General features: G+C 42.8%; 1 protein-coding gene across 6 annotated transcripts in view; it reads left to right on the top strand.

Annotated features, from left to right (window-relative positions):
• Nucleotides 1-10,602: 10,602 nt before the first annotated feature.
• LOC147905695 (uncharacterized) overlaps nucleotides 10,603-23,668 on the top strand; it is a 122,489-nt gene continuing 109,423 nt past the window's right edge. For 5 of the 6 annotated variants that reach the window (XR_015541743.1, XR_015541745.1, XR_015541744.1 and 2 more), the window contains exons 1-2: nucleotides 10,603-10,842; nucleotides 18,388-18,504. Coding sequence is in view for 3 of the 6 variants with exons in the window: in XM_087381266.1 (XP_087237392.1) it covers nucleotides 10,653-10,842; nucleotides 18,388-18,504 (307 nt within the window). In the remaining 3 variants the exon portion in view is untranslated. The remainder of the gene's footprint in view (nucleotides 10,843-18,387; nucleotides 18,505-23,668) is intronic. The other variant, XM_087381275.1, reaches the window with a different exon arrangement.

Raw genomic sequence — 23,668 nt, 5'->3', positions numbered from 1 at the left:
AGAGATGGAAGCAGATGTACAGCCCTTTGCATGGAGTTGCATTTGGACTACATCCACAATATCAGATGCATGTCCGATCTCAAAATCTAGAAGTCATAAATAACTTTTGAGATGTTTGTAGAACATTGCTCTTGGGAGAAGAAGGTAGATTAGCTACCAGCAAAGAGTAAAATACATGAACCATGAAGGTTCATTTGGAGATCCTTGGCACCTTGATGCTATCAAGACCACTGCTACACCTACTTGGTGGAAGGTATGTGGTGTAGAGATATTAGAGTTGCAGCATGTTGCCACAGGTGTGTTCTCTATTGCTACATCATCTACTGCATGTGAGTGAAACTGAAGTGCATACAATTTCATCCATTCAAAGAGATGCAATCAAGGAAAAACATCAAGATCTAATGACTTGGTTTATTATTTTGGAAACTCGAGGCTATTGAAAGGGTTGAATATTGCAGCCAGGGCAAAAAGTGAATTGAATGCTTTGAGAATCAGTGAGCAATCAACTACAGAAGTTGCTGTTGAGGGCACCTTCAGTGAGGAAGAGGATGAGTTTGAGCTATTCAATGACAATTGTGACATGGAAGAGACTGATAATATCATACATATGCTAACTGCAATTTATAATGTGATTCCTACATGCATGCAAAGGGATGGATTTGAGAATTTCAGCGCATGCGAGGTGATGGGTATGAGAATATACTCACACTCATGTTTTGATGCATGCAAATGGATACAAGAATATGTTAAGTAAAGAGTGCATATGCTCATATCCATCCTAACTCTGTACATATCTTGCATTACCATGCATACGAATATGACAATTGACTGAAGAGTATAATGTTTGTATCGAATTCTGTTGCATATGAGGAGTTGGTGCGAATATATTCAGTGAGACTAATAGCGCATATGCTCTTATCCATCTTGTCACTCCATGTACCTTGAATTGCAATTCCTTTGTTATCTCAAATTTGCAAGTGTACTATGTACTATTTCACTTAGTTGATGCCAAATTTTAATTAACTATGGCTATGTCATGCCATTTTACACGAGCTAGAGGTTATAATTGCTCATTAGATCATGCATGATCAAGAGACATACAGGTAGAGATAGTATATGAATTTAAAACTCAAAGTATACACATTTGAAACTAAAATATAATGTTGCATTTTCATGTTCCTGTAGAGAGTTTGAGATTTCAAAGATGCCATGCAAGTTGATGCCAAATTTTAATTAACTATGGCTATGTCATGCCATTTTACATGAGTTGGAGATTTATAATTGCTCATTGGATCATGCATGATCAAGAGACATACAGGTAGAGATAGTATACAATTTAAAACTCAAAGTATATGCATTTGAAACTAAAATATAATTTTGCATTTTCATGTTCCCATAGAGAGTTTGAGATTTCAAAGATGCCATGAAAATAGTAAATGTCACATTACATCTATTTGAAAGACTATATTCAACATGATATTTATATTGCAACCAAAAAGTAAATACAATGATATTTACTACATTTACATTGATATCTACTATATTTGAAAGACTATATTTACATTACAACCAAAAATTTAATACAATGGTTGAAGATTTCAATACAATGTTTCTCAAAGAACATGCTTTGCAAGGTGCTTGGCATTCCATCTTGGCTATCTAAAGTTCCTTGGATGCTAGGTGATGCATCTTGACTCTTTAAGTTAATCAATGAAGCAACATTGAATGATTCAAATGCCTCGTTTGTGTCTATATCTCCAAAATCTACTCTGTATGTAGTGAGCTCAGCTTCCAATCTCTCGATGTTTGCTTGTAGGGCCTCTATCTCTTTAACCTGGTATGTAATGAGCCTGCAAATCTTCAAAGGTGATGCCATGTTGATGGAGAGATAGGCCAGTTATGGCCAAATCAATCAGATCACTGTGTGCCTGTGGAGTTAGCACATGAGGTCTCTATGACACTACCTCTCTGTTCTCAAATCTTGCCCTCTTTCGCTCAGCTAGTTGTCCCTTTCTCATTCCTAATAGATGATGTTTATCTATCCAATCAACACGTTGGTGCAATATGTTGGATCTAATGATTGTTGGGCATGTTCTCTTCTACCTCAATAAAGCGATGTAGTAGAATATAAGCAAGGTTTTGGTGTCTCAGGTCCACAAGCTTTGCTTATGGGCACCTATTGCATCCATTTTTGAATCAAAGAAACAATGTGTTCCATGAACTGTCCAAGAGATTCCTTTCCAAGAAGCTCTCTCTATTGAGGATCGCTTATGCCTGTGCATGATTTAGTTGCTCATCCAAATCTTCCTCTTGAGGCATAAAACCCATGAGCACGTTTGGCATGTCTTGGGGGGCTCTTCATTCATGTGTGTGATGCCTTCCTCTACACTCATGATAGAACTTGAAATATATATAACACTTTATTTCATTAGGATCGTGCAAAATACAACACAAAATTCAAAATCAGATTCAATGCCTGTATACCAACACAATCAACAAACAATAAACTAGTACTGCAATGCACAGCTACTAAGGGATTCAAATACTACACTAGAAGTTTGTGCAAATGTCTATATATCATGTCAAATTGCATCACGCTTCTATGATTGTTAGGATAAACACATGCAAATAACCCTAAACTTAGGCTACATCATACAACTTTCAAGAGAGAGTTAAGTGCTAAACTAAGCATTTGTACAGATGCAAGCTACATCATACAACTCTCAATAGAGAGCTGAGTGCTAGCTTGAACTGAAAACAACCCAAAACACAAAACTGAGAGTGCATTACACAACTCTCTTAGAGAGATCAGTTACAGACTGAGGTAAAAACAATATCTAAACATAAGGCTCAGACTACATCTCACAACTCTCATTAGAGAGATGAGTGCCAAACTAAGTTGCAAACCTGTCTAAACATGCAAACATATTATGTAGTAGGAACATACACCTCAGAGTGCATCACATAACTCTCAAGAGAGAGATGAATGCCGGACTAAGAGTAAACCCAATCTAAACATGCAAACATATTATAAATACAAACATACAACTCAGACTACTACAACACACAACTCTCAAAGAGAGATGAGTGCCAAACTAAGATTAAACCTATCTAAACATGCATATATATTAAATAGACAACTAAAACTGAAACACACATCTCTCAAAGACAGATGAGTGCCAGATTCAAGGGAAAAAAACTAAATTCCATTAAATAAAAAACTCAAATTGCAACCACAACTCTCGGAGAGAGATGGGTGCCACCTGAGGATAAACAAATTTTTTTTTTTAATTACCTGAATGTGATGCGCAAGAGTACTAGTAGGTAGGATGTCAGGATGGCACATGGAAAGGAGGTAGCTGTATCGCTCGAAAAAAAAAGACCAAAAAACTTATCATTTTTAACAAATATAAAGATTATTTGTACGAATAAGCTTTCATCCATACGAATAACTCTACTCGTGCAAATAAAAGTTATTTGTATGAATAAAATAGGAAATTTCATTGGATTCATTTTAAATCAATAAATTTGTGTTTTGGGGGTTTTTTAAAATTAAAAAACATTTTGGGTGAATTAATGCAAGTTAGGGTAGAAGAACCCTGACGAAGGACCAATCAATAAGGGATACATAAGCTCCAACCTGGGTACCAAAAAAAAGGAATAAAGCATATCTTAGAAAGATAGTACCAAAGGGGTTGATAATGCATCCCCAATCCATATTGTCTGGCCACCAAAGGAAAAGGCAATAGAGTACCATCATCATGAAGTACGTTACCACCAACAAGTGTAATTCCTTTGGATAAAATAAAATATGAGTGTGGGTTTTTGCAAAGCAAGGGGTCTATCAAATGCCTTTGGCTAGTGCAAGTTCTCCATGTGCAAGGAATTTCCATCTAGAGAGTCACAACTATGCCATTTGAGATGAGAGAGAAACTCCTTCTAGGCCAAGAACATTTTAGAACAAAAGGACGACCTTTAATCGTACCATCAATATAACCCAAAATGAAGTTCCATGGAGTAGGATGCCAGTGCCCAAAAGCAGGACTAGTCAGCTGCAGAAGTAAATGAGACATCGTAGCAACCTAAGGTTGATCACCTTGCAAAAATTGCAGCATCAATTTCCCCTTGTGTGCCAAAATATGAATATTCAATATGTTCAAGCCATCGTGCATCTTTGGGAAACACAAATGCTTTATAGAAAGTAATTTGATACTCTTACAGTCATGCTTTGAGCACCAAAAAGTCTCCATAAGAGTGGACATGAAAGAAGAGATGTCTTTTTTATCAAACATCATCAAAGGTAAGAAAAACCAAATGTACGCTACCAAAATTGATTGTACAATTCAGAGTCAAACATGAAGAGACCAAGTGGCTAATTTTCAATATTCTAGTTTCTTCTTGAGCTTTACAAGTACCCAATCTACTTTTTGATGATTAGAGATGGTCCATCCCAAAGGATAGCCAAGATGACGAACAAGTTGGTTGGGAAAAACAATTTCCCCTAGCCACAAAGAGCTATGCCAATCCTTAGCATGCAAAGGTAGAAGCTTGGGCTTTTGAAAGTTTAACTACAAGCCAATAGCTATTCCCTACAAGGATAAAGCCTTCATGAGTTGCGAAAGACTAGTTTGTGTGTTCATGGGAATGAAGAATGAATCAGTAGCATAAGCTTGCGCAATCATGGGCTTTCTTTTGTGTATCTATAGACCATGCAGGACATCTGTGGCCACAAGATGATCAATATAGCAAAGTATCAAATGATCAACTATTGCATAAAGCAAAGGACTAAGAGAGAATCCATGTCTCACTGAAGGATATAAAGTCCACTGATCAGATATATCTCCTGATAAAATACTGTAGCTTTACTATCACTATAGAGCTAGTAGGATAACATGTTGATTCAATGCCTAAACCCGAAAGATTGCATCGTCTACAAGATGAAATCCCACTGCTCATTATCAAAAGCTTTGGCAATGCCCAATTGCAACAAGAGTACATCTTGTTGGGTATACTTTGCATTTTCCATCCCAACATAGGCATTTGCAATATTATTAGTGATGTGTCTACTGCAAGGAATAAAGCTATATTAGGTATGATGTAGACCATCATGCATGAATCCTTTTATTCTATCAACCGCCATTTTGGCAATCATCGTATAGCTAACTGGCATGAGTGTAATAGGCCTCCAATTAGCAAATGATTCACAAAGAATCAACACTTTCTTCCAGGAATCTAGCATTTGCTAATTTGGCCTGGCACTATTAACCATTTGCAATAAAACTTGCTTAATGGCATCCTAGTAAGCCAAAAAGAACTCCACTGTAAGACCATCCCAACCTTGGGACCTCCATTTACCATGTGACTTCAAAGCATCAAAAAGCTCCCTTTCTATAAAAGGTGTCTCAAGCAGTAGAGCCTGGTCAAGAGCAATAATAGGAGAAACATGTTGTACTAACTTCTGTCTTGCTAACAAAACCTCCTGTGAAGAGGACACCAAACTTCCAAACTATCGAGCAAAATGACCAACACATGCTTGGGCAAGTTGTGCCCATGAGGAAGTCAATGTCAAAACCTAACAAACATTTTGAGCGTGATTTTTATAATACAAACTTTTAAACAATTGCTTAGAAGAACAAGCTTTATCCAAAAGAGCTTTCTGCATGGCCTTGGTTTCCCATTTGGCAATTTTCGTGGTCATTGCTCTATAATAAATGCTTAGCATGACATAAGCAACCATGTCAAGGGATCCTTCACATGGCTGAGTCAAATCCTTGACATGCTTAGGTTGAGTCAAATCCCTGATTTTGACAACTTTTGATAGTTAACTTTAGCATCTACAACCTGTTTTCTCAAGTCATTCAAATTATGCTTCCCATAATCACGGATAACAGACTGCATGTCAGAAGCGAAGGCATTCCAAGCATAACCAAGATCAATCTCGCACTATTCCCCGAAGGGGTGCAATGGCATAACTAACCATTTGCTTATATTCATCATGCTCCAAATAGCTATTATTGACAATAAGAGGACTTTTATCTGGCATCCTATCATGTGGTGTCTCATGAAAAGAAAACCTCAACCATAATGGAGCATGATCCAAATGAGGGAACGCATAATCTACCCACATTTGACAAGTAAGAGCATTATACTGCTGTGCATTTATTATGTACCAATGGTCCAACTTGGCCCAATATGCAGAGTGAGGATTATGCTGAAAGGTATATCCTAAAAGCATGGGTTTTAACTTTGTCCAAAGATCTACAAGACCAAGTTGAGGGATCAAGCATGACCAATGGTGACGTTCCAAAGCCAACATGTGAGTATTACTCGAGGTATTATTCCCTTGAAGTGGTGCATTATTAAAGTCCCCACAAAGAAAAATATGCTGCCTCCAAGGATATTACTTCATATCCTCCCAAATTAAAGCTCTTCGATGAGAAGATTGAGGAGCATAAATAGATGCAAATTCAAGTATTTCACCCTAGATGAGACACTGAATGATGATCCATGTGCCTTCTTTATCATTTATAGTCGCCACAATTTGGTGAGGAGTATGCTTGACAAGAAAAGAAACACCTAAAAAAGAATGTTCTCCTGCAGAGAAGATATCATAACCAACATAATGGCCTGTCCTGCATCCATACATATGCTGATTGTGCTCTTATAGAGCCACCATATCAGGATGCAAGTCATTAACATATGCCCATACAAGCTTCCATTTCTGAGTGTCACACAAACCCTACAATTGAAGGTCAAGCACTTGATTTGTTTACAGATGTTTTATATAGCTATATATAGTGGATAAAGTAAATATATTAAGTCTGCATGTCCACCTCAAGATCTAGGCCTTGTTGTCCTTGAGGTGTCACAACAGCCTGATGGGAGGATAGCAAACCAGCCACTTCTTCTTCTGGAAAGAACTATAGCTGGTTGTTACAGCGGCCCAAGTAATCCCAATTCCTGAGTTTTTTGCAAGAATATGACCATTAGAAGAACCACTCTTTAGGCTGAGACATAGAAGGCACTAAGCGAGAGGCATTCCCATTGTTCAAGACTTGAGCATTCCTCTTATTTGGTGTTGCATTTACAGGTTTATTGGCTTTATTTTTTATTCCAAAAGGCCCTTACTCTATATTGGAGAAGGCATGGCATGTGGGGGCATTTTATGCAAAACCAAGAGACACGGTGAAGCCATATGTCCAAACTTCTTGTGCTCAAAGCATGCCCTTGTAAAAAGACCCCATTTCAGCCTATAGTAGGCACTTCCCATAGCCACATTATTAATTGTGATAGAGTAAGATTTTGGATTGGGCTTATTTGTGTCCCAAGAATGTCAAACCTATTAGAATTTCCATTTGGGTGAGGTGGACATACCACCTTTCCTAATGATATGGCAATTTTTGGAAAAAGTGAAGGCAAGCATTGGGGAAAATCCACCACCTCCACCCAAACCAGGCAATGATTTCTAATCAATGTATGGTAACCCCAACTAGGTGACCAAGGCAAAACATGAACCATTTGCTGCCCATAAAAGAGTCGAGAATGCCTTAAGAGCATTTGTTTATGCTACTCATCCGTCATGATAACTTTAGCATAATGCACCTTACGAATAAAACAACCTCCCAAAGTGCTTTTGTCAACTGATTGTCCACATTGGCTACAATAGGCATACGACCTAGGAAGAAGATGATGATAGCATGCTTGGCATATTACCATATCGAGTCTACAATTTCATCAACCTCCACCATAATTCCAATAGAGGGAGGAGCCTCTTTCTAATCCTTTCTTGTGCCTTCAAAACTTTTGTGCATAACATAAAAAAACAACTACTCCTCTTGAGAGTTGTAGACACAAAGCTTGCTTTCGCTTCTTGTTTTGAGCCTATATTTCTATGTTGAAGGTCTTTTAAAATTCATAACTTGCCAAGGTAGGCAAAGCAGAAAGCAAAATTTGAGCAGAACAAAAGTCCTCTACAAAGCTAAAGTATGTATAGATGGTGAGGGAGAACTGATTTTATGGCTATGTACAATGGAAATCAAGCGAAAACCCCCAGCAAAGAAGCCATAGAAGGAGGCAATAGAAAATCGAGTTAATGACTGAGAATAAAAGGGTTTTAAAAAGGGAGAAAACAACAAACCCCCTAAAAAACGAGATTAGACAGAGAGAGGAAACGAGAGGTAAGAGTGCAAAGCTCAAGTAAAGGAAGACCGAAACGAACTGTAGACAGGCATGAACACCCACCACCCAAAGGCAAAATCTGAACATGCAAAATAGAGCTAGAGGCAGGTCACTACAGCAGACAAGAAAAGGCAAAATGAAAACCTTGCAAACAACGTGTGAGAAGAGAGAGCAAATAGAGACAAAATGTGCATAGATAGAAGGTGACTTGCCCATGGCCCTAAATTCCCCTGGAAAGTGAAGCGGAATAGTGATAAATTGGAAGGATGATGTTAGGCAGCAGTCATGACCTCTCAACAGCTCAAATGAGGGGTGTACGAACAACTAAGTGTCCCCAAAGGGTTGCCTTGGCCAGCAGCACAACAGGAGGAAGGTGGAAGCGTTGACCTACTGCTCCTCTCTTTCTTAGAAAACTCTCTCTCACTGTCTCTCTCTGGGCAATTTTATTGCCAAGATTCTTCAATATCGGGAATGTTGTATTACTCAATGTATTTCAGAATAGTTGTTTTCCTACCCCTTCCATAAAAGAAGGGAGACACTTGTATTGTGATTTTCATGGGTCCCATGGGTCGGTTTCTCGGCCCCCAGAGGACGGTAATACATTCTTCTTCTTCTTCTTCTCTCACACACACACACACACACTTTTTTTTTTTGGTGAGAATCTCTCTCACACACACACACACGTGCGATCACGTGCACACACACACACACACTTACCATCTATGTATGTATGTAGAATATGTGTGTGTGTGTTCCCCCCCCCTCCCTCTCTATATACATGTACACATACATATACATGTACATATATATACATATATATGTACATGTACATATATATACATATATATGTACATGTATATGTATATACATATATATACATATATGTATATGTATATATATGTATATGTATATGTATATATGTATATATATGTATATGTATATACATATATATATGTATATGTATATGTATACACATATACATATTCAATACATATACATATACAAATATATGTATATGTATACGTATATATATATATGTGTGAACATGTGCTTATCGTATCGCCAAGACATGTAGAGATGATCCACTCCACGCAAACTAACGACATCTTTCGATCTGACATGTGTGTCCCAAAGGAGAGAAATTAGCTTCTCTATGCAGTGATGGTCTCAGATATATGAAAGGAACAATTGTATATTTGATATCGGTTTTCTTTGCCATAATATAAAACCCCCCTTTTTTGGGAAAATAAAAAAATAAAAAATAATAACAATAAATAAATAAACATATATATATATAGAGAGAGAGAGTATACATATATACATACATAAACACGTGGGTGTGCACACATAGACATATGTGTGTGTGTATAGACACACACACTTTTTTTAAAAAAAATTGATATGCAGGCTTCTTTTTTTTTGGGGGTAAAATCCATTAGGCTTTATATTACAATGAGCAATCCCCGAGTATGATCTATTAGACGAGCACACAGACAATCAAAGAAAGATTGCCTCAATGACACCCGGAGTAAGTGGGATCTCGAAAGACTCTATGATTATGGTCTTTCCAGAGACTCCAAAGTCCCAAATAATGAACCCACGTGAAAAAGAGATCAAAGCCTTGTTGCTTTGGGTGGATTTCAAACAGCCAAAAAACTTTCCCAAGGAAGTTGTAGGAAAGCGAGCCCTTAGGTGTTGCTGCAGAAATAAAGAAAGTCGCGAGTGTAAGGGCATTGCCAAAAAAGATGAGCCAACGATTTGTGGGGAGCCTGACCTCTGTGACAAATAGGAGGAGCAGTATGTCTGCGAGCCACTAGTTGACCAAATGGAATGATACCAAGCATCACCCGCCACAAGAAAACTTGTTGACGAAGCGAAAATTTGGATGTCTAATGTCACCACCATCTAGCATCACGATGCATACAACTCTATTTGAAATCCAAGGTGAAGGCATGAAGACCTTATAAAGCTTAGCAACCGTGATGTGAGCCAACATTAACGGACGAGTGAGCAATCTTCAAGACGATATTGAAGTCAAGTCTTGGAATCGGCATGAATATGGGTAAGGTACTGCCATAAAGACACACACACACACACACACACACACAAAAATACTTTTTTTTAGTGAAATCTATGTGTCTTTATATTACAAAAGATTGTCTCCAAAGTGAAAAACAGAAATTACAAGATCATCCGAAAATTTCAATGTGGAACAAGCAGATAGTATAATCTTACTGTGAATATAGGCAATCATAAAAGGATTCCCTTAGCGGCATCCCGAAGAAGCATAACATAGAAGAAGGAGATACATACCTACACACACATATACATACATACAAACATACATATACACACATATACATACATACATACACACATATACACACACATATACATACATACATACATACATGCATTTTTTTTTGAGTGAGAATACATACATACATGCACACAGAGATACATCACAGATACACATGTACGTATGTACGTACTCTCTGACCATATGCGGAAGGTTGTCCTGCACCACACCAGCATTTGCAATGCTGGGCCAAAAGATTCCAATCGTGGGTCTCCCCCGAGCAATTACTCGATACCCCTACTTTACCCGGCAGTACCAGATGAGGGCTCTCTCGAAAGATGAAGGAGCCGAACGATCTGTCACAGGTAGTTTCCTCGATGAGTTATGAGTGTTGCATATTCTTACTGCGTCAATCATTGAAACCATGATACATGAAAATCCACATCTGTTAACCTAACTCTCAACAATAGCGCAACTGTGTTCACCTAATGTTTAGAGCTTCCCTATGGCAACCGTTCCAAGGAGACTCCCTATTGGAGGATAGCATATCTTATGTTTAGTAGGCGGGTTCTCTAATCTAGTGTTGTACAAATCTCATTTCACTGACGCGATACTCTCTTGAAACAGAGCGCTGCTTGAGTCTAACGGGAGATGGGCGGTGAAGGGCTTTCTTAGTCACTGTAACATGAGGGTGCCCAACACATGGACATGGATTACTTCTAATAGCAAAAGACTTGGATGTATGCTACTATCTACTGACAGGTTTTGCAATCAGCAAGTGCACAAAGAATACAGGATGTTCTCTTGGGTAGTGAGCCCAGGATGCTGAGTGTCTGCCTGGGCTTATGCTTGCTGAAGGTCTGCTGAGGTTGCGGATTGCTAGTGCTTGTGATGTTGAAGCGAGGAGGGAAGTCCTCTTGAGAGATCCCTGCTGAAATCTCCCTAAAGGTAGGGGGGAAGTCCTCCTGACAGACCTCTGCTGCTGGCGGTTTGAGTCATTGCTGACCTGGCCCACTTTAGGTCAAACCTTGGCTGACATTATGAAGACTGACTGGCCCAACTTGGTACGGGTTGGCAGACCCCTGACTGACCGACTGCTGCTGTTCTGCCTGTTAGATACTGTTGCTACAACTGCTGCATCTGCCTGCACGGTAGCCCCACCTGGCAGCTGCCCTGCTATGCTGCTTGCTAAAGCAAGCTTAGGCCTGCGCTTGGTCTTAGGCAGCCCTAGTGCTGACAGCATGCTCAAGTCACTCCTAGGCTAGGGGATGAATGGTGACAATGAAGGAAGAAGAAATGAAAATCAGGGTTAGATGAAAGCGTTTTGATGGGCAGCCCAACTTTTATTGCACATCACTTTTACGAATTGCAATGCAATATTTTTCCTACAAGGGTACTTTGTGTAAATGATCTCATTAATCTTCTCAGTGCTAGCCTTTGCGATGACCGAGTGCACAAGACGTTTGGACTTTTCCAAATGTGCAACCTTTTTGCAGGTCCCCACAAAGAGGGCAAATCTGCATTTTGGGTCTTAATGCAATTTCTTGGGCATGTGTTTTTTATGCAAATTCTTGCATTTTCTCATGTTTACAGCAGATCTACATAATATTTCTGAAAATGTGGAGTATATGCACATTTCCACAACTACAGCAGATCTACATAATATTTGTGAAAATGTGCAGTATATGCATGTGCAAAATGCATGATTAGAAAGGAAAATAAAATAACCAAACATTTCCAAACGCCTGCTAACGTGTGCTGCCCCCCCCCCCCCGCCCCCCAACCCCAAAAGGAATGCCTGACCAATGAGAAAAGACAGCTGGCTGTTATGCAGCCTGCTTTCAGAATCCAGCTCATTGCCTAGAGTATCCTAGAATAGGTGCCAACAACTAGGGTGGAGGGCTATAAAACCAGTGGATTCCTCGATCCATGAGAGTGTAAAAGTGCTTGCAGGCCATGCCTTGCAGAACGATCCCACCTTTCAGCGATCTTCCTAGACCTTGCGCTCAAGTGGTTTGCAGGGTATTGATGATATCGTGCCAAATGTTGACAAGAGTGGCTGTAGGCTGACCCCCATCATTAAACTACAGCGCACTACCCAGAGATTCCAAGCATTGATGTTGGCGACCGTCCCACAAACTCCGTCCTCCAGAGAGAACTCAGGTCTCTGTTGAGAGGGGGGATGACTCTTCAATGTCCAGGTGGGTGACACTTTGTCGATCTATCTTGTAGGCTGGCGAGACCTCTTGATGGGGAAAGCATGTTGTCCCTTGTCAACCAAGCTGCCATGCCCTAAGTGAAGTCTTGTTGGATCCGTTGCATCCTGGCCACAGTCCTGAGAGAGCATAGATAGATCCTCTATGCCCCTAGACAGCTCCACAAGCAATGAGCAATGCCCCTGGAAACAGACATTATTGGGCTGATACTTCCTTTGAGATAGGACAATGAGCTCTTGGATAGTGAGCTAGCTGATGATACTTTTTTTGGATGCCACTCCATAGAATCTCACTTTCTCCAGGGCAACCTTGGATTTATTTTGTTACGCAGCAGGTGCACACATCAATTGGAATAAATCAATGTCTTTTGGATTAGTGACGAGGACACTCTAGTTTTGGGGGCTCATTTCCATTGTACATGAATTCAAAGAGGGGTTTTTGTTAGATACTTGGGCTGCCACATTGGTGTGGACATCTCTCCTTCACAACAATTTGCACAGGTATTGGAGAGTAGTAGGAGGAAGCTTTTTTTTGGAGCTCAGACAAACCTGACCTTAGGGTGGTGGTGATCAACCACATGGATAGCACATTGGCTGTCGTGGACAGCAAGCTCACAAGAAACACAGAGAATGGGGCTGTCACATGGGGAGCACATAGGCTGCCATGTGGGCAGCACGTCTAGGAGAGTACCTAGCAAGGTGGAGCCTCTGTAGTGGACAAACCGTACGGAAAGTCCACGTGTCAGTCAGCAGCAGTTCATTGCAGTTTGGAGCAGATCTGGAGGCAATGGTGCCTCCTTTCAAGGGGTGCAGAAATGGGATCTCTAGGGCGAGGGAGTACTCCTTCCAGACCTTTGTGTAGTCTAGGACCCCAGGCGCTAGAACTCAAATGGGAGTTGCTAGCTTGGGCAAGACTTGAGCCGTGGTAGTTGGAGGAGATGAACAGAGACCGGAGAAGACAATAAGGAAAGACCTATAGAAGGAGAACCCGATGAGGCGTGGCTTTCTTTGAGAGGCAGGGGGGTGTCAGGGGGGCAGCGGGATGAACTTGAGACTATGGAGTGGGCCTAGGAGGAGTGGTGGGGGGTAATGAAGCCTGGAAGGAGGTCGGTGAGAACAATTGGAGTAGGGGAACAAGGGGCGGAGGGGAGGGGGTGAGAGAAAGGAGGAACGGGCTAGTCTAAAGATGGGGGGTAGTAATTGGAGGATGAGGTGCTGGGGGGGTGGAGGCAGAGGTGGAGGCGGAGGTGGGGGAGGAGAGGCAAAGAGAGAGGGATCTTTGGCATTGGCTTTGAAAATTTCTTAACCCGCCAAAGGAACCTGACTTGTGCCCTCTAATAGTAGTAAGTTTTAGTTTAGTAGTCAGTTAAACAATGGGTCCTATTAGTTTATAAAAGGATCACAATAGTTGTTGTCTCTTAAGTATTTTTGTACATACAATAGCTTTTAGTGGGTTTTCATGGGGGCATGCCATGTGGCACCCCTGTTGCATAATTCCACATACAATTACGTGCTGCCCACTTCCCTAAGCCTATAAAATGGGCTTCAGCTGTACTTGCAGGAACATTCGTCAGTACACTTTTGAATCCCTGATACAATCAAGTGTTGGCCCACTTTCCTAGGCCTATTAAAGGGGCTTCAGCTGTACTTGCAAGAACATTCAAGTGCAGTACACCTTTGAATCCATAACTCTTTGATACTTTCAAGCATTAGCCTTGAATGGATGCAAATGCAAGGACTGAATCTAGCTTTCGCTAGCCAGCATCATGGGAGTTGCCTGGGTCCCATGTCCTCTTCTGTAGCGGGAGATAGACTGACTCACTCTCTCTCAAGCTCAACACTAACTGAACTAATAGAAATGATATACCCAGTACACAAGTGATGCTGTGGATGTGAGTGAGAGAATCAGAGGGAGAGAATATAGCGGGCCTCCGAAGAGAAATATATAACCGAATGTATGAATGCCCAAAGGGCTGAATACAACTGTATGAAGGGATGAAACCCTCACTATAAAACTTTAATGGAAACTCGCATTGTAGAGAGGAGGTGAATCCTCACTGATGATCCCTAAAGGCCAAGGGCTACCCTGCTGGTCTGCTGCTGGGGCTCTTGGCTGCCTTTGTTGAGCATTGAAAGCCCAAGACTGGATGAAGAATGAGGGACAAGGCTGCCCTTTTATAGGTTGTTATGTCAGATTGGTTGGCCTAGTCGATGCCGACCGTTGCCCCTAGTCGGTTGGTCAACACCGACTGTTGACCAGGTCAGTCAAAAAGTCAACTCTGCATGTTTTAATGATGTGATGCTTCCTGCATAGCTGTATGACTTGATGACGTGGTTGTATGGTCTATCTACATGGCTGCCTATGTCGCAACTGATGTGGCTGCTGCGCTGGCACATAGCCCGCATGTCCACAGCATTAGGATGCCCGTGACATAATCCTAGTAAGAGAGAGTTTCCTTAGCTTTCGTGTTATGCCTGCTATGTGGTTTCTTTGGATTGCCTAATTGGCTACTACTAGGACTGCTGGAACACCTCCTCATCTGTAAGCCCCTGTATGAGGAGAGCGTGGGGGAGGGAGACCTAGGGCATGTGCCCAAGAGAAAAGAAAGAGAGGGGCCTGCCACATGGGCAGCACCTCACATCAAAAGACGAGAGGAGGGTACCTGGCTGACCTAGCTGATCTGCAGGAGCATAAGGCGGAGCTGAGGACAGCAGCAGGGACATAAGAGAAGAGGCTATGAGGTCACGGATGACGTCAGCATTAGTACGGAACAGTACAAAGCTGAGGCGAGAACAGGGTGCTGAAAAGGGGCGCAACAGGACGGGGCAGACCAGCATAGAGTGTCGGCCAAGAGAGAGGCTGGTTGGGCTGCTTGGAGGCAGCCAACCGGGCCTTTTATAGGGCAGACCTAAGGGCTGAGCCCTTGTCTTGAAGTGTGGGCCAAAGGCCCTAGAAAAGAGAGCCCCACAGGCGCCTTTATAGGCAGACCAGGTCAGGGCCTGGTCGGCCTGTTTGGATCGGCCAGAAGCAGCCAGACTGGTCGGTTTTTTGCAGCAGGCCCTGGGCCTATAAAATGGGGCCATTCAGCCCTCACAAATCATCACCTGGAGCAGCAGGAAGACCTACCTTGAGCCTATCTTTTGGAGGTGAAGGAGGTACATTATAGCCTGCAGACAAAGCTGAGAAAGGGCTGCCACCTAGGCTGGCTTCCGAACAGCAAGGTGGAAGGAATCTGGACGGAGAGTCTACATACACTCAAGGTGGAGCACGCGGGCTCAAGTTTAGAGATATCCGGCGGACCACGCTCTGGTGGGACTTTGGATCTATCTCTCTTTTGTTGTGTCCATAGTTTTGGATGGAAATATAAGGTTTTTGGTAGCTTCTCTGGCTGGATTATTGTCTATTGATGAGTCTGCACATCTATTTGATGCACATAAGTTTAAGAAGTTTGTGATTCCACTCCCAACACACGTGCCCTTGCGAGGAGGAGGGTGACTCAGGTTCAGTCAGGTGCATACAGAGTTTTGGTCTATGGAAGGTTGAGTTTGTTCGACTTTGCTGTGTGGTTTAGCAGCAGAGATGTCGATTTCAGAAGCCTCTTCAGCCCCTTCTCTCCCTTCCTCCTCCCCTAGATTTCTTTCTTTCACCATCCCTAACTTTGGAGAGTTTGGGAAAAGTTCGTGGTCCCGGTTATCTGGAGATATTCTTGGGATTTCATTTCTCGAGATGGTTCTTTTGTTGCGGACCTTGCCAAAGGAAGGACGGGTTGAAATAGACCCTTAGAGCATGGTGCCTGGAAGACTCCAGGTTGTTCACTCATTATGAGGGGGACAACTGGAAGATCGTGGCATCTGGATTGCTCGAGTTCGAAGCCGGGAACGTGACTGATGATATAGGGTGTCGGCCTCCTTTTGCTTCAGGATGCCAAGGTCCTTCGCCAGGGGATCTGGTCGGGAAACACCTATCAAGATGAAATCTCCCAGGTCGTATGACTAACACATATTCCATCATCACCCGCCAAACGCTGTAATTGAGCCCATCCAACTACCGGTCAACCGGGAATGTGGGCAACACTGGAATTCTAGTCTTGTTCTTTGCCATCCCAGACAAAGTTGCCATGTCGAAGTGAAGGGGACGATATACTGAAGAGAAGGTGGATGAGATGGAAGGGATCTTAGGATTGAAGAAAGGAGAAGGCGGAAGAAGAGGATGAAGGGGCTGACAGCGCAATGTACCTTCACACCTCGCTTTCTGTCCCTTGGAAACGCCTCCTCTCTGATCTGAAAACACCCTTCAAAGTCACCCTTTTGCTGGTCACCCAAACAGTCCACTCCTCGAATGCGCTCCTCCTCAAAGACACCTTCGAACAGCACCCTAATCCTCCTCTGTGTCAACACTCCCTCCGCCCCTCGGGTCTTAAGCCAACCGTGGCTTTGCTACCATGTGAGAAGTGCAGCGGAAATGAACGGAAGGAAGAGAGAGAGAGAGAGAGAGAGAGAGAGAGAGAGCACGCCTCACACACACACACACTAAGAAGCCCTGCTGCAACTGGGGGAAAACCTTGGAACCAACAGGCTGCTCGAGAGCTCTGACAAACAGCTCAACAACCACAACAAACGAAGGCAGAGAGAGTGGATGATCTGCACCACACCTCCGCCCTAGGACTCCTCTACAGGGTAGGCACAGCTGCTCCAGAACTGCTCAACTGAGCTGGCTGTGCTGCTCCATTGGATGCACCAAATAAGGCTTTTTTGGGGGGGGGGCGGGGGGGGGGGGGCAATATATAGCCCCCCAGCCCCTCCTAGTCGGCTGGCATAGGGCAGGCTGACCCAACAGGCCTACATGGCCGACTCTCCAGCCCTACAAAATGGCTCATCAGGGCCCTATATCAGGGCTGAGACCCTGCTGCAAACAGGCCGACCTGGCCAGTTGGGCCGACCCACCAGCAGGGATGCACACAGCCCTATACATAGGGCTCAAGCCCACTGCCCAAGCACATGCCAAGTGGTCGACCAGCAGGTCGGACCAACACAACAAGAGCAGCATCTGCTGGGGCCTACACAACTGCCCACAGAGCTGCCTACAAGGCCACCTCCACTGGCACAAAAGGGCGCCTCCACAGCCAGCCACTATAGCATGAGTACGGGCCAACATGAGGCGAATACCTATCCTCACGGGGGGTGAGCACACCCACAACATAGGCCCTGACTCATCTACCCTAGTCTCTCACTGGTTGGGCACACCCACAAACAAGGCCCTCTCTCTCTACGGTGACATCAGGAGATGACCTCTAACACGATCTGCACATATACAGCTCGGTTTTTAATCAGGTCTGGTACAAGGTGTCGCTCAGCTATTTGGATATGGTTGGCCAAGCATGATGGTGATCTAATCAAAGTTTCTGTAGCTTTCCAAAACAGATGGCATTATGGTCAAATTTTTGAACTTTATTATGCGTGATGGAGTTTATGGTTTTTAACCTTACGAGTGACTGTCATGAGATTGAAACTGCTCTATGGCTGTGTTTTTAGAGGATGAGTTTGGGCATGTTCCTGGATCATCTAAATATATATAAATCTTTGAACTTTATCATATTGCTCCCAGTCAGGAAGAATATCTATGTAGTTTATTAGGGTAACTTATCCCTGTAAAAACTGACTCAGATTTTCTTTCATGCTTTGTAATGTATGACAGGGTCAGATGTGCAGGTTTTCCCAAAATATAAGGCACTACTTGTCGATGCCGGTGGAACATTGCTTCAGCCAGCCATGCCTGTGGAAGAGACCTATGCTGCATTTGGTGCAATGTACGGTGTGTCTTTGCTTTCCAATCATTCTTTGATTTTTTCTAGTGTGCAATGGATTGATTTCATGCATCCAAAAGTTCTTGAATTCATTCGCAACTACATTTGGAACTCTAATCTGCTTTGTTGCAAATGAAAGGGAAAAGAGTCTTGAGGCGTTGTATGCTCTTGATAATGCAATAGTGGCAAGGTAATGCTTGTTTCTATGTGCACACGTATTTGAAAAGTGAAGGCATGCTGATTGGAAGCCTTATGGACATATTTAAGACCTTGAATATGTTTGACGAGTAATCATAGAATTTTCACGACTGAAAGATCTGACTATGAATAAGAAGCAAAAATTGCTCGCCCTTTCATTGATTTAACAGCCTTGCAACAAAATTTGTATGCTAACCTTTTTGTTAGGTCTCTTGCTTTTTTTCCCTTATTTTTTGACATACTACATTCTATTTGTGGTTTCCTCTTTGAGTTTACTCTGTTGGAGGCTTTCTTATAATCAAACAATCTCTTAGCAATTATTTGATGCCTACTCCTTTGGTTCGCAACATAAGTGGATCAATGTTTGTTGTATTACGTACAATCTAGGTTAGAAACAATGCATTGATGCCGTTGTGTTCAAATTGGGCTGATGTAAATACAAAAAGTGGCATTTGTCTATTTCTTGAGAAATTTGCAACAGTATAGACACATGCATGCAAGCATACAGGCTTCTAATATTCTACAAACTTCTATCATCTTTGTATATCAAAGGTGTGTAAATATAGAGATTCTATTCTCCCTCAATTTTTTCTTGTAGGTCAAGTCCTTTAAACAGCCTTTTGGGGAGTTTTTCAAGCTCAATTTACTTTAAGTGTCGATATGTTGCAATCCCTTCCATTTTCATGTTCAAGAATATGGTGAGGAGGGTGAAGCTCAAGTATGGATTGTGAAAGTGTTATGCTCTAGCCGAGATAGCATGACCTCGGAAAGATCGGTGGGCATTTTCTCTTAGATGACCAAATTTTGTAATAGTTATTGTGCGTAATTGAAATGGTCAAGAGAAGTAACTGCCAAGGTCCTAGGTGAGGGTGAAATGGCATTGACTAGGTAGTTCTGAGTGCTAAGGCCTAGGTGCACCTAAATGTGCAATAATGCCAAGGGGCAAGTGGTCTTAAATGTGCCCAAGAGAGGGGTAAAAAAGGGTGCACCAAGTGGAGAGGCTAAAATGATGACATTTGGCAAGGAGAACTATCTAGGGAAATGAGGGTCTCGTGGATAAGCATGAAAATAACAAAGGAACGTATGAATCTGACGATCTGCAATCCACGAGAGTAGGCTGGGTGGAACAATTGAATGCCATCGCCCGTGATCTGTGTCAACGTAGACTTTAGAGATCCAAGAGAGTAAGAAATAGAGTCTTTGATAGTGGACCAAGTGATGAAGTGTCTGACAGAAAGATTTCGAAAAGTCTGAGTCAAGTATGCTAGATGCCATAGTAGGCTTCAAAGGCGCCTTAGAGGCTTTAGGGGTCTAACAAGGATGTGGGGACTCTTTTCTTACCCATGACGGTCTTTTAAATCTACTATTCAAAATTTTGTCTTTAAGTCCCCCCCACCTTTTCTCCCCTGCTCACATAAGGGGCTGGGGGGGAGGGCAGGGGGGTCATTGTTGGTGGGGGACTTGCGATAACTAAATCATTGCTCTAGCGGTCCAAGAGGACAGCTGCTGAAGTTGGCTAATTAGACTGAGCTGGTTGCCCTGTAGACAGGCAGTTGCGTAAAAAGCTGAAGCATGAAAGTCTTAGCTAAAGTAACATAATACTCAACCTCAGAAAATAGGGGGAATGCATCCGAGTGTTGCTTGCCCTCCATGCAAGCCTGATAGCCTTTTGGGATGTATGCAATATGTGGAAGTCCATCCACTGGGACAGCCTTGTGAACGTTAGAGAGAGTATTAGACATGGCTGAATTGATTTATTATTTTAGCTAAAACATGGGTACATTGCATTGCAAAGAAATCCGAGGCTTTCAAATACGTCTTGGATGGAAGGCTAGAGTGAAAAAAAAGAAGTTGAGGGCCTCTTGCACTAACAAAGGGCGAGAGTTCACGTCCTGGGCTTTCCATACCTATTGTAAGAAACAGGATAGCAAGAGACAATTGACAGATGTGCATACAACCTAACAAAATCGAGTGGCAGAGAGGAAGAACAAGTTGCCACTAAGATGGAGCTGTGTATGTTGATGAGGAAGAAGCCTCCAAGGTCCTTTTGGGGAGAGGGGATCAATGCGGTCATCCATATCTTTGACATGACAGAGACCATAGCGGTTGAGGTGAAGGCTTCATATGAGGCGTATCATGGGAAGAAACACATCATCACTTATCTAAAGGTTTTTCGATTTGATGAGTTTGTTCATATGAACAAAGCAGACAAGTCAAAGCTGGTTACCATGAGTAAAATGTATCTTTGTAGGTTACAATGAAGAGTCAAAGGCTTATCGGTTGTATGACCTTAAAAAAAAGCAGTTGGTGCCGAGTTGAGACATAGTCTTGTAGGAGATAAAATCTCAGCGTGATCAAGTTGTACTTGTAGTAGGTTGATCATGCTAGTAGTTGAAGGAAAATATCAAACTGGGCTCGACCTTCCTCATCAAGGCTTGCGCAATCCAATGTCATTTTCATGCAGGAAGCAGTACTATTTGGGCAGGTGATTGTAGGGTGAGGTTTCTTTGTTTGCTGATTGTGCACACAATTGCAACGGATGACTTCATCTCTTGGAAACCCACGCAAAGCTTGAAAGTATTTGTTGCCAGCTCCCACCATCACTTCTGCTTAATCTTCTCCGCCATCTTTTTCAGCCCACCATCTCCTCATCCTTAGGCCGGTGAGATGGAGGACAGGGCCACTCTAATCACCCAGCTAGAGGAAGTCGAGGCTCATCCTTAGGGCAGTGCCACTCTAATCACCTAGCTAGAGGAAGTTAAAGCTCATATACATTCCCCCGGACATTGTGTAGCTTATTGATGTAGTAGAGGAGGGATTTCGACAAACACAATTTATTGGTTTCCTTTCGAACAGAGGCCAACAACATTGAGACTGGGTATACACCAATATGGCAAGGTTGCAAGTAATAGTCACGATGTTTAAACTAATAGGCTGGGGTTACGTCTTGATTGGTTTGCAAACTGCTGAGCATGCACAAAGAGCCCTTGTGAGTACGCCTTAAGTGTACCAGGGTAGGGTAATCACCTATGGCCATGGTAGAAACACTTCTCATGACTACACCGGGCCTTAGATAGCTTTCTTTTTCGGGGGCTCTCAGATGAGATCAGCGTGTGTTCCAAGGCGGTGGAGCATTTGGCTGGTTTTATAGGGTCTAGATTGACATATGCTTAGACTCTTGCGGGGTTGGGAGCCACTAGGATGACACAGACTTCACAGTTTCCATTTCCGCAACCTGTTCCCACGATGATCACCATACACCACAGGTGATGGATCTCATGTAGAACAGAGAATCACGTATGAGGGTCACCCAAACTAATGTCTCTTCTGTAAGAGAAAAGGATATTTCATCAAAGATTTTCCGAGTAGACGCTTGTGCTGAAGATTGGGATTGGGGTTGGCAGAGATAGGGGGACTAGGGACAACAGATGCATAGGACTAGCATGATACATCTTGAGGCCATCACCACCCCCATGATGGTCAGGAGTCCACATTGCTTCTAGAGATCCCTATGCCTCTTGGGTCTCCTGAACCTCCACCAGCATCCATAAAGGTTGCCATAGTGCCACGGGAGCCTCTAGAGAGGTTGACATTGTGCCACCAGGACCATTGGAGCCTCTAGGGCCACCCCTAACAAGCCCTCAAGAGTTGTCTCACACTCTGAAGGGTCCATAGATTACTAGGGACTTATAGGTGGCAGATTCTATGCCCAGACACACAATGGAGCTGCTAGAGCACCGATCAAGGAAGATTTCTAGACAGAGGCATAGAGGAAGACAAAGGAGATGCCCATAGACTGCTATAGCGCCTTCTTCTCCAGAAGGATCAGGGTTAGCCTCTACTTAGAGAGAGCCAGAGGATGGAGCTCCACCTCTTCTCTAGGAGGGTTCATGAGCCGCATCACTCCAAGGTACTTAGCAGAGACTCCGTGGACTCCCCAACAGTTGGAGACTTTGATAGGATGGCCCTAGCCACATCGCAAGTGGTCTTACTTACTGTGCGGTCTACTCAGGGGGGTAGGTCAGGTTCAGATCTCATGTTGTCAATTGGATAACCTTGCTGACACTGTCTCGACATTCATACCTATGAGGAACTACTTGCATGACTCACCTAGGAGTTCGAGGTTGGCGGATCAGTCGGCTTGTCATAGTTGGTCAGAGGTCTTTGCACAGACGGTCTCACGATTTCTCGATAGGTTGGATGCTTGGGAGACATTTGTTGTAGAATGGAGGGAGACAGCTACAGTCCACAGGTCCCCTCTACTTTTGACATATTGCTACTACGAGCCCTAGTGCCTCATGGTTAAAACATACGTCAAGAGAGAGGGTCGAACCCTCATGTACTTTCAATCTTTCACTTCCGCTTTAGCTACCAGTATGGAAGGGGTTCATTACCTCGCTTCCAAAACTGGCTCCAGGTTGACTGACGGAGATATCCCTTCTATCTTTTGGTCTCAATTATCACCATGTGCTGCAGAGGAGGGCCATCATAGACTAGAGTTGATTCTAGTTTTTGTAGACAGTCAGGTGAGGCAGAGTAGTATTTGACCTCTGTAGTATCCACTAGGGAGAGTCAGATCTTGTGCTCTACTTCAAGGAGTTTCATGGACCCTAGAGGAGGTTGACAGTGAGATTGCCAGCATACGATGTTAGAACACGTACATCTACTGTGCACAGCCTGTTGGTTCACATATCCACTCATGTCAGAGGGCACTTCAGCAAGGATTTGGAGGACGAGCACTGCTATTTCTATTCTTCATGGTCCCTGGAGACATTCCTCTAGAACACTATGCATGGTGGTTTGATATACAAGACCTCGCATCGCGACATATTTCCTTCAGACTTGAAGGCACCATCATTTTAGAGATGAGTCAGGTGTGGCATTTAGTATGAAAAAAAATATCTGATGAGCTCAGTGATCAACTAGCTTAGTCAGCCTCGGTTCTTGATTGTGTACAAGGTATATTTCATAAAT

Source organism: Dipteris shenzhenensis, chromosome 1, assembly GCF_047967505.1.
Source record: "Dipteris shenzhenensis isolate YYH24624 ecotype China chromosome 1, Dip_SZ_1.0, whole genome shotgun sequence".
In the NCBI taxonomy this organism is placed as follows: domain Eukaryota; kingdom Viridiplantae; phylum Streptophyta; class Polypodiopsida; order Gleicheniales; family Dipteridaceae; genus Dipteris; species Dipteris shenzhenensis.
The sequence above is the reverse complement of the archived record's forward strand: the minus strand, read 5'-3'. Positions and strand labels throughout refer to the sequence as shown.